General features: G+C 68.6%; 1 protein-coding gene across 1 annotated transcript; it reads right to left on the bottom strand.

The window, feature by feature from the left end:
* Nucleotides 1-1,323: 1,323 nt before the first annotated feature.
* KRT18 (keratin 18) lies at nucleotides 1,324-5,767 on the bottom strand. Its single transcript, XM_030037383.2, has 7 exons — nucleotides 5,149-5,767; nucleotides 4,536-4,618; nucleotides 3,515-3,671; nucleotides 3,258-3,422; nucleotides 2,369-2,494; nucleotides 2,037-2,260; nucleotides 1,324-1,465 (listed from the first exon to the last, which is right to left on the bottom strand). The coding sequence occupies exons 1-7, from the start codon at nucleotides 5,554-5,556 to the stop codon at nucleotides 1,360-1,362; spliced, it is 1,269 nt and encodes a 422-aa protein (XP_029893243.1). The 5' UTR covers nucleotides 5,557-5,767; the 3' UTR covers nucleotides 1,324-1,359.
* Between the last annotated feature and the right edge of the window lie 5,502 nt (nucleotides 5,768-11,269).

Here is an 11,269-nt window from a genome sequence, read left to right on the forward strand (position 1 = left end):
GGGGAAGGAGGAACGGGGGGGGGGGGGGGGGGTCCGGTTTCGCCGCCCGCCTCCCCCCGCCGCCGCCGCCGCTGTGCCCCCACCCCCCACCTCGGGGAGCGGCAGCGCCCGACGCGGTCCGGGGGGGCCCATCGGGGCCGGGACCGGCCTCCCCCCTCTCCCCCCGCGGGAGCCGCCGGGCGCCGCCGCCGCCGCGCAGCGCTCACCTGAGGCGGCCATGTTGGGAAGAGGCAGAGAAGGCAAAGGACCCGGATGGCGCCGTCACGTGACTATGAGCGCCACGCCCCCCTCCGGGGGCGCGGCCCCGGCCCGGAGCGGAGCGGCTGATTCTGCGTTTGGCGGCGCCGCCCGCGCCGAAATCCAGGGCTGGGGCCGCGCGGGCGCGCCGCGGAACCGCCGTGGGGCAGAGCCGTGGGGCACCGCCGTGGGGCACAGCCGTGGGATGCAGCCGTGGGGCACCGCCGTGGGGCACAGCCGTGGGATGCAGCTGTGGGGCAGCACCATGAGGAACAGATGTGGGGCACAGCCGTCGGGCACCGCCGTGGGGCACAGCTGTGGGATGCAGTCGTGGGGCAGCACCGTGGGGAACAGCCGTGGGGCACCGCCAAAGGTCACAGCCGTGGAGCATCGCCGTGGGGCACCAGTGTGGGGCAGCGCCATGGGGCGCATGCCGTGGGGCACAGCCATAGGGCAGGGCTGTGGGCCACATGCCATGGGACAGCGCTGTGGGTCACAGCCGTGGGGCAAAGCTGTGGGGCACTGCTGTGGGTCAGAGCCATGGGGCACCACCGTGGGGCACATGCTTTGGTCACAGCCATGGGGCACGGCCGTGGGTCACTGCTGTGGGGCATCGCTGTAGCTCACAGCCATGGGGCACAGCTGTGGGGCAGCGCTGTGGGGCACAGCCACGGGGCAGTGCCGTGGGGCACATGCCGTGGGGCACAGCAGTGGGTCACAGCCATTGGGAATAGCTGTGGGGCAGTGCTGTGGGTCACAGCTGTGGGTCACACAGTGGGTCAGAGCCGTGGGGCACATGCTGTGAGACGCTGCTGTGGGGCAGCACCGTGGGTCACAGCCATGGGGCAGTGCCGTGGGGCACATGGTGTGGGTCACAGCCGCATTGCTGGGCCCGTGGGGCAGAGCACCTATCCATCCCACCCCCCTCTGTCCACGCACCCCCCCCAGCCTCTCTGCCAGCCCCCCCATTCCCCCCCCCGTGCCTCAGTTTCCCCGCAGCCCCCACCCGCTCCCTCCCCCAGCAGAAGGCGACACCGGGCTGGAACAGCTCCCCGGGGGGAGAGAATTGCCATTTTATTGGGGGGGGGGGGGGGGGCAGGGGGGGGGCCCCCCTCCTCCTGCTCAGTGGGTCCGCACCATCACCTCGGCCGCTGCCGGGCTCCCCCCCAGCCTCGGGGTGCTGCTCGGGGGGGGGCTGGTCGTCTGCTTCTCCAGGGCGTCCTGCAGGCTGGGGGGGGGGGGGGAGTGTGGGGTGTGTGTGAGGGTGCTGGGGGGCACCCCGGGGGGGTCCCTGCTCCTGTAGGAGCTGCCCCCCCCCTTCCCAACGTCACCCTGGGGAACCCAGAGGTGACGGAGGGTCTGGGGTGTCCCGAGCCTGACAAGTGCCACCGCTGTGTGTGTCCCCCCGTGTCCCCCCCCCGCCATGTCCCTGGGGCGTTGTGGGTAACAGGACCTGGCCCCCCCCCCCCGTCTGGGTGCCACCGCTGTCCCCTCCCCAGGGCACCCCCGGGGATGGAGCTGGGACACCCCAGCACCCGCAGCACACCCCAGCCGGGTGCCGCCACTGTCCGTCCCCCCCCCGCCATGTCCCCATGGTGTCACGGGTGCACCCCACCGGCCGGGCGACCCACCGCTGTGTCGTGTGTCGTGTGTCCCCCCCCAGAGCACCCCGAAGGACGGGGACCCAGACCACCCCAGCACCCCGGACCTCACCCGCACACCCCGCCACCGCTGTCCCCTTCCCTCCCCAAACTGGGGTGACTGGGGACGGGGTCCCCCATCGTCCCCCCCCCCTCTACCTGAACTCCTCTCCCCCCTCCAGCAGCTGCCGGTAGGTCTGGATCTCGCTCTCCAGCTGACCGGTGACCCGCCGTAGGGCCTGCTGCTCCCCGGCTTGACGACCCAGTTCATCCCGCAGCCCCCCCAGTTCCTCCTGGGTGCGCAGGATCAGCCCCCGCAATTGCTCCAGCTGCCCCCCATAGCGGGTTTCCACCTCGGCCAAGTTGGCCTCCAGGCCGGCTTTCTGCGGGACGTACGGCTCGGCGTCACCGGCACCGTCGCCGGTGGCTCGGTGGCCCCCCCCGGGTGGGTTGTTTGGGTGTGGGGGGGTTTTGGGGGTGATGGGGGGCACCTGGTTGCGGAGGGACTCCAGGTCGATCTCCAGGGTCTGGAGGGACCGGCGCAGACCCAGCGCGGTGCTGCGAGCCGCCTCCACGTCCCGGCTGCTCTGCGTCAGCTCCACCGTGCTCGCCGTGATCTGGGGGGGACGGACGGACGGACGGACGGACGGACGCAGACATGGGTCACGGGGGGGCTCAGCGCCTTGGCCTGGCCCACCGCGGTCTCCCCAACCCCCGGCGGGGGCATGGCCGGGGGTGGTATCGCCCCCAGGAAGAGCCGACCCCCAGGACCCCACGGGATGGGGGTCACCCCGGGAATGTCCCCGGTGGTGGAGCAGGGCCCCCCCTTGGAGAGGGGACCCCCCCCGAGACCAGGGTCCCCCATAGGATGGGGGTCACCCCAAGAGTGTCCCCGATGTTGGGCCAGGACGCTACTGGGTTGAGCCCCCCCCCATGGGGTGCCTTTGGGGAACACCCCCATGGTGGAGTGGGGACCCCCAGGGGTACACCACCCCCCCAGATTGGGGGTCCCCCCGTGTCAGGACCCCCACGGGAACACCCCCCCCAGGTAGGGGGTCCCCCCCCCAAGTCAGGACCCCCATGGGAACACCCCCCCCAGATTGGGGGTCCCCCCATGTCAGGACCCCCATGGGAACACCTCCCAGATTGGGGATCCCCCTCCCCATGCCAGGATGCCCATGGCAACACCCCCCCTCAGATTGGGGGTCCCCCCCCATGTCAGGACCCCCATGGGAACACCCCCCCAGATCAGGGGTCCGTCCCCCCCCCATGCCAGGACCCCCAGAAGACCACCCCACGGAGCGTCACCCCAGCTGCCTGGGTGACCACCCCCCCCCGGGGTGCGAGTTTGGGGGGTTTTGGGGGGGGGGGTGTCCCCACCTGCTGCCCCCAGTGCTTCTCCAGCTCTTCCAGGTTTTTCCGGGCCAGGGCGTCGTACTGCGCCCGGATCTCCGCCATCGCCTTCCCCAGGTCCTGCGCCTCGGGCGCGTCCACCTCCACCGTCACCCCCGAGCTGGAGACCTGCGCCCGGAGACTCCGCACCTCCTGGGGGGCACCGGGGGGCCGCTGGCCGTGAGGGGTCCCCGTCCCACGGGTCCCACGGGTCCCCGTCCCCCCCGCCCCGTCTCCGTCCCCACCTCCTCGTGGTTCTTCTGCATGAAGCCGAGCTGCTCCCGGAGGGCCTCGATCTCCCCCTCCAGCTGCAGCCGCGCCATGTTGGTGTCATCGATGACCTTGCGCAGCCCCGAGATGTCGTTCTCCACCGCGAGGCGGATGGCCAGCTCCGCCTCGTACCTGGGGACGCGGATGCGGCCCCGTCTGTGCTCTCGTCCCTGTCCCGTCCCTACTGCCACCTCCAATGCCTCCCCGTCCCCGTCCCCGTTCCATCCCTGTCCCCGTCCTTGTCCCTGTTCCCCATCCTCTGTCCCCATTCCCACTCCTGTTTCCATCCTTGTCCTTGTCCTTGTCCCCATTCCCCACCCCATCCCTATCCCTGTCCCCATCCTTGTGCCTCCATCCTGTCCCCATCCTCTGTCCCCATACCCACCCTGTCCCCATCCCTGTCCCCATCCTTGTCCCTCCATTCTGTCCCCATTCCCACTCCTCTTTCCATCCTTGTCCCTGTCCCCATCCCTGTCCCCATTCCCTCCCTGTCCCCATTCTCACCCTGTCCCCATCCCTGTCCCCATCCTTGTCCCTCCATCCTGTCCCCACCCTCTGTCCCCATTCCCACTCCTCTTTCCATCCTTGTCCCTGTCCCCATTCCCACCCCCTCCCCATCCCTGTCCCCATCCTTGTCCCTCCATCCTGTCCCCATCCTCTGTCCCCATCCTTGTCCTTGTCCCCATCCCTGTCCCCATCCTTGTCCCTGTCCCCATTCCCACTCCCGTTTCCATCCTTGTCCTTGTCCTTTTCCCCATCCCTGTCCCCATTCCCACCCCGCCCCCATCCTTGTCCCCATCCTTGTCCCCCATTCCCACCTCCCTTTCCATCCTTGTCCCCATACCCATTCCTACCCCGTCCCCATCCCTGTCCCCATCCTTATCCCTCTCTCCATCCTGTCCCCATCCTCTGTCCCCATTCCCACTCCTCTTTCCATCCTTGTCCCCGTCCCCATTCCCACCCAGTCCCCATCCCAGTCCCCCCCCAGTCCCTCACTTGACCCTGAAGTCATCGGCCGCCAGCCGGGCGTTGTCGATCTGCAGCACCCTGCGGGCGTTCTCCACCATCGCCTCAAAGATCTGGGGGGGGGGATCGGGGGCGGGACACGGGAGCACAGCACCGTCACCGGGGCGCGGGGACCCCCCCGCTGCCACCCGCCCGCGCTGCCACCCACGTCACCCAGGCAGGTGCCACCCTGGCAGCTGCCCGCGCTCCTGCGGCGGGGAGGGGGGGGGAATGGGATGGGATGGGAAGCGGGGGGAACCTTGCCCTGGAAAAGCGGTGATAAACTGGGGTGGGCTCACTGGGGGGGACGCAGGTGTCCGGGCTGGGTCCTGGGTGACCCCGAGCCTGGCCGAGAATGCGGCGTGGGGGGGCTGTGGGGCTCGTTCACCTAAAAAAGGTGGCGTTGGACCCCCCCCCCCCCCGACACCGCCTCGCCCTGTTGCCCTTGGTCATGTCCCCTCACCCCCCCTCCCAAAAAAAGCCCCCTGGTGACATCCCTGACCGTGGGGTGCAAAGTTCACCCAGCCCCACCACCTGATGGGTTAATCCTTAACCCCACGGTGCCCCCCCCCCGCCACCCCCCAGCCTCCGGCAGGGATCCCACCTTGTCCCGCAGCTCCCGGACCAGCTCCCAGTGGTGGCCCCAGTCCTGGGTGCTGGGACCTTTCTTGGCCACCGCCTCCCGGATCTGGGCCTCCAGGCGCCGGTTCTCCTGCTCCAGGCTCCGGACCCGCTCCAGGTAAGCGGCCAAGCGGTCGTTGAGGTCCTGCAGCGTCTCCTTCTCGTTGCCCACCATGCCAGAACCCCAAAATGCCGTGCTGCCCCCCAAGCCGGCCCCATAGCCGGCCCCGTAGCCGCCCGCCGAGGTGGTCAAGCGGGTGACGGAGACGCGGCTGCCCGAGCCCCCCGCCCCGCCGTAGATGCTGGCCGCGCTGCCCGAGGGAGCGATGCCGGACCCGGTGCCACCGGGGCGGCGGGGAAGGGAGCGGGTGCTGCCGCCGGGGAGGCTCATGGGGCCGGAGGGGCTGGACGGACGGACGGACGGTGGACGGATGGACGGACGGACGGACGGTGGACGGATGGATGGACGGATGGACAGACGGATGGTGGACGGATGGACAGACGGATGGTGGACGGGCGGACGGGCACCATTTATAGCCGGCAGCCGTGGGGAGGGCGGCCCCACGGCCCCACCCGGGAAGGTGGGGCTGGATGCAGCCCACGGCTCTTGTTCCCCTGGGGTGGGCTCGGCCCCATAACTGGGGGGCGGGGGGGCAGGAACGGGGGTCAGCCCCATAACCTCGGGGGGAGCAGGGTGGAGGAGTGGGGCTCAGCCCTACACATTTTGGGGTACCCCACAGCTCCAGCTCACACCAGCCCCACATCACCCCCCTGATACACCCACCCACCCCATAGGGACCCACCCCCCCCCCCGACCCATTCCCGGGGGGGGGGGGGCTCGCCCTGCCCAACCGGCTCCAGGAATCCCACCGGGCCTCCCCCCACCCAGGGGATGGGGGGGGATCCCCCCCCGGGCACCCTCACATCCCCCACACCCCCCCGGCGCTGGTTTTGGGCCGGGGGGGGGGGGGCCCACACATCTGGGTGGGAGAGCAGCGTGGTCTTTGGGGGGGGCGAGGGGGGTCCCGGGGGGGCTGCGAGTGGGAGTGGGTCACCCCGGCTGTGGGTGTGAGAACGGGCAACTTGGCGTAAGCACGCACCTTTGCACTAGTGCACACTTTGCACAAGCACGCAATTTTGCACAAGAACGCACCTTGCACAAGTGCACATTTTGCAAGAACATGCACCTTTGCATGAGCATGCACTTTTGCATGAGCACATACCTTTGCACAAGGACACGCTTTTGCATGAGAACGCACACCTTTGCACGAGTGCACACTTTGCACAAGGACACAGTTTTGCATGAGAACGCACGTTTGCATGAGTGCACACTTTGCAGGAACACGTGCCTTTGCACAAGCACACACCTTTGCACAAGGACACACTTTTGCATGAGAACGCACCTTTGCACAAGCGCACACTGCAGGAACACACACCTTTGCACGAGTGCACACTTTTCACAAGGACACACTTTTGCATGAGAACGCACCTTTGCACGCATGCACACTTTGCAGGAACACGCACCTTTGCACAAGCACGCAGCCTTGCAGGAACATGGACCTTGCACCGGCACACACTTTTGCACGGGAATGCACCTTGCACAAGTGCACGCTGTGCAAGGATCCACACCTTTGCACGAGCACGCCCCTTTGCACAAACACGCCCCTTGCACGAGCTGCAGAACCGCTCCCTCTTGCACGAGCGCCCACCTTTGCACGAGCACATCCTTTCGCAGAACCCCTCGCTGTGCACAACCGTGCAGCTTTGCACGTGCCTTTGCACGACCCCTGGGGCGGGGGGGGGCCCTCGGTCACCCCTGCTTTGCCCCAGCTCCACTCCTGCCCCATTGCTTCCCCACTCCTGCCCCACTCCTGCCCCATTGCTGCTGCCCCATCCCTGCCCCACTCCTGCTCCATCCCTGCCCTGCTCCTGCCCCACTCCTGCCCCATTGCTGCCCCATCCCTGCCCCATTGCTGCCCCGCTCCTGCCCCATTGCTTCCCCACGCCTGCCCCACTCCTGCCCCATCCCTGCTCCATCCCTGCCCCACTCCTGCTCCATCCCCGCCCCACTCCTGCCCCATTGCTTCCCCACGCCTGCCCCACTCCTGCCCCATCCCTGCTCCATCCCTGCCCCACTCCTGCCCCATCGCTGCCCTGCCCCTGCCCCACTTTGCCCCAGTCCCTGCCCCACATTGCCCCACTTTGCCCCGTTCCCGCCCCAGAGCAGTTCTGGGGCCCACGCCGCCGCCGGCCGAGGCCTTTGTTCCTTTGCCAAACCCGCGCCATTTCGGCGGCCGCCGAGGGTGCCGGCGGTGGCACCGTGCCGGGACGAGGACGAGGACAGAGAGGGGACGAGGAAATGGAGACGCTGGAGCCGCGCTGGCGGGGGCTGAGCCGGGGGTCCCGGAGGTCTCTGACCCACCCTGGGGTCCCCACTTTGGGGTCCCCGTGGTGACAGACCCTGGGGTCACAGGGGGGTCCCACCCTGGGGTCCCCACTTTGGGGTTCCCACCTTGGGGTCCCCGTGGTGACAGACCCTGGGGTCACAGGGGGGGGTCCCACCCTGGGGTCCCCACCTTGGGGTCCCAGTGGTGACAGACCCTGGGGTCACAGGGGGGGTCCCACCCTGGGGTCCCACCCTGGGGTCCCCGTGGTGGCCGGTGGCAGGGGTCCCCCCCCCCGGGGTGCCGGGGGTGTCTGCCCCCGCAGTGCCGGCAGCGTTTGGCCGCCGGGGCTGCCCCGACACCCCCCCTGTCCCTGACACCCCATCGCCATCACCTTGGGGTAACACTCCACACCGGGGCCGGATGGGGCGGGGGGGGTGCTCATGGGGGTCCCCAAGACCCCCTCCCCCCGCTCCTCTTTGGGGGCCCCCCGGGGAGACAGGGGCACCCCCTGACCCTGCTGCTGGCGCGGGGGGGGGGGTCGGGGGCTGTTCCCCACCCCAGGCCCTTATCAGGCACATTCCTCCCGTGCCGTGCCGGGCAGGGATGGAGGAGCTGGGAGCAAACACGTCCCGGCCCCCCCCGACCCCCCCAGCCCCCCTAGCCCCGAAGGCGGCCAGAGCTCCCGGCCGGGTCATAAACCCCAGATGAAAGACCTTGGGGCTGATAAGGCTCTGCCACGGCCCCCAGCCCCCCCCCCCCCCACTGCCCAGCCCCCAGCCCTTCGGGGGCCGCACCCAGGGCCCCCCCCAAGCCGCGCTCAGCACCCTCAGGGACACTGGATGCGACCCCGGCCGAGCCCCGAGCCACCAGCTTCCATGGAGGCATCTCCAAGGGGATGGCCTGGACCCTCGGTGGTCCAGGGCCACCATCCGCCCCGATGTCCCCAACCAGTGGGGACACCGTGGGGACATGGGGGACTCCCCGTTTGCCCCCCCCCCAGCAGTGCCGGGGCCAGCGGGGCCCCCCCTCTCCCCCCCAACCCGCCCCGGCTCCCCAAGGGTTAAGCAACCCGGCGGAGGTCCTGCTGCATTCCTGAGCGATGAAGCTGCAACTGGGACCCACCATCCTCCTCCTCCCTCCCAGACCCAGCTCGGGGGTTGCTGCAAACAGGGTCAGGCCCTGGGGGGGGGGACACCCAGCGGGGTCCCATCCTTCCCCCCCCCCCCCAAGCAAAGGGCACCCTCGAGGTCCTGCCTGCATGGGGACAGGGACGTGGCATTTGTCCCCAGACCCTTGGGGACATCCCCTCAGCCACCACGTCCCTCCTGTCCCCATGGGGGTCCCGGGCACCCGGGGGGACCCCCAGCCAGCCCCGGTACACCCAGGGGGGGGGTCTCGCACCCATGGGTGCACACCTGGACCACGCAGCACCCTGCATCCCCTCGAAGGGTCCTGCCTTTGCACGACCCCCGGCGATGGGGAAGGGGGTGCATCGCCCCGGGACCCCCCCTCTCTGGGGACACACTGGGGGGGGTGGCAGCCGGTGGGGAGTGGCGGGTGACACCCATCAGCACCATCTCCCCCCTCCGTGGCCGTCACCCACGGCAAACAAAAGTCCAGGGGAGACGCTTGGCCTCCACCCAAAACGGGGTGCGGGACCCCCCCCGGCTCCTCGGGGGGAGACACCGAGGGGTGACGCTGATCTCGGGGGGGGGGACTTTAGAGTGTGCTGCAGCACCCTGGGGGGGTCTGTCCCCCCTGGGGTGACACCAGAGTGGAGGCAGGTGGGGGATTTATGGTTGAGGGTCTCCTGGCGTCGGGCCGAGTGGTTTTGGGGCTCGCCTGGGGACTCTATCTGGGGGTCCCGGGGATGTTGCTTTGCCCCCCTCCCCGGTCAGTTTGCCCTCCGTGCCTCAGTTTCCCCAGGTAATGGGAACAAAGCAGAGCAGGGCTTGGCCGGGAGCCACGGAGGGCGGCCGGGAAGTCGCCGCTGCTCCTCGGCTTCCAGGTTGAGCCTCTCCCACCGATCCTGAGCAGCGCTGGGGGGGACTCGGGGGCTTCGCGGGGGCCGGCGGGGGGTCCCGCACCCTGCCGGAACCTGGCACCCACCCAGGGCCCCTCTCCCTCCCTGCCAGCGGTATCTCGGTGGGGAGGGAGGTATTTGCCTGAGTTGCAAATTCCTTCGTGATAAGAGAAGCTGGGCGGGATGGAGAGGTTCTCTGGGGGGATGGAGAGCTTCTCTGGGGGGATGCAGATCTTCTCGGGGGGGTGGGAGAGGTTCTCGGGGGGGGGAGAGCTTCTCGGGGGGGTGGGAGAGGTTCTTGGGGGGGTGGAGAGCTTCTTGGGGAGATACAGAGCTTCTTGAGGGGATGCAGAGCTTCTTGGGGGGGGTGGAGAGCTTCTTGGGGGGCATGGGGAGCCTCTCGGGGGGGTGGGAGAGCTTCGCAGCTCCCCTCCCCAGGCCACGGCCACTTTCAGCCTGTGGGCAGGAATGGGGAGGGAACTTGTGTCCCCTTCCTGGGTGTCACAGCTCTGGGGGGCTCTGAGACCCCCTTGCAAAGCTGGGGGAGCTCAGCCGTGTCTCCGCCCCGCCCCCGGTGCAATTCAATAAGGTGATGGCAATCCAAGCGTTGGCCCGGGAGGTTTCTGGCTCACGGGCTCTGTGTGGGGATTTGGGGGTGGAGGGGGGGTGGTTTTGGCTGTGCAGGGACAGACAGATGGACAGCTGGGTGCATCTACCCAGGGATGGGTGGGTCGGTGGGTCCACGGAGGTGGGACTGTCCAGGGATCAGCAGGTGGAGGAAGGGATGGGTGGATGGATAGGTATCTGGAAGGATGGGTGACTGGCTGGGTCTGTCCTGGGATGGATGGATGGATGGATGGACAGATGGGCATCTAGAAGGGTGGGTGACTATCTAGAAGCATGGGTAGATGGCTGGGTCTGGCTGGTGATGGATGGCTGGCTGGAGGGAAGGATGGCTGGCTGGCTGGCTGGGTGGATGGAAGGATGGATGGAAGGACAGGCTGATGGGTGTCTAGGAGGGTGCATGGATGGATGGGTCTGGCTAGAGATGGCTTGATGAAAGGAGGGACGGATAGGTGTCCAGGAGGGATGGGTAGGTGTCCAGGAGGATGGGTGGGTGGCCAGGTCTGGCCAAGGATGGAGATAGGTGGATGAATGGAGATCTAGAAGGAGGGGTGGATGGTTGGGTTTGGCCAGGGACAGGCGGACAGGTGGGTACATAGGCATGTGCATGGATGGATGGGATGGCCAGAGCTGGCTGGCTGAAGGAGAGATGGGTCTACCTCCTCCAGGAGGTGTGGAGTTGGGTGAAGAAGTGGTTCCATGGGTTTATCTGCATCAGCCGGATCCCCGGTCGCCATCCCCGCTGCTGCCCCAGAGCCACCCTTCCTGACGCACCAAAGACAATGAAACAAAGACAAAATGAACCCAGTGAACCTCCAAATCCCTGCCTGCAGGTGCCGGGTGCCGCGTGCCGTCTCGGCCCAGCGCCCGCTGCTCCCGCGTGGGGCAAGCCCGGTCCTGACCAGCCGCCGTTGCCGCCGCCGTGCCCTTCTACATCCCCTGTCCCAGCACTCCCTGCTGCCAGGGTGCTGCCAAAAACCTGCTCGAGATCCGGAGCAGCAGGTGGAGAGATAGCACAGCGTGGCATGGCATGGCACAGCACGGCGGGGACTCTGCATGGGTGGCCTGAT

The sequence above is a fragment of the Aquila chrysaetos genome, chromosome 15 (assembly GCF_900496995.4).
Source record: "Aquila chrysaetos chrysaetos chromosome 15, bAquChr1.4, whole genome shotgun sequence".
In the NCBI taxonomy this organism is placed as follows: domain Eukaryota; kingdom Metazoa; phylum Chordata; class Aves; order Accipitriformes; family Accipitridae; genus Aquila; species Aquila chrysaetos.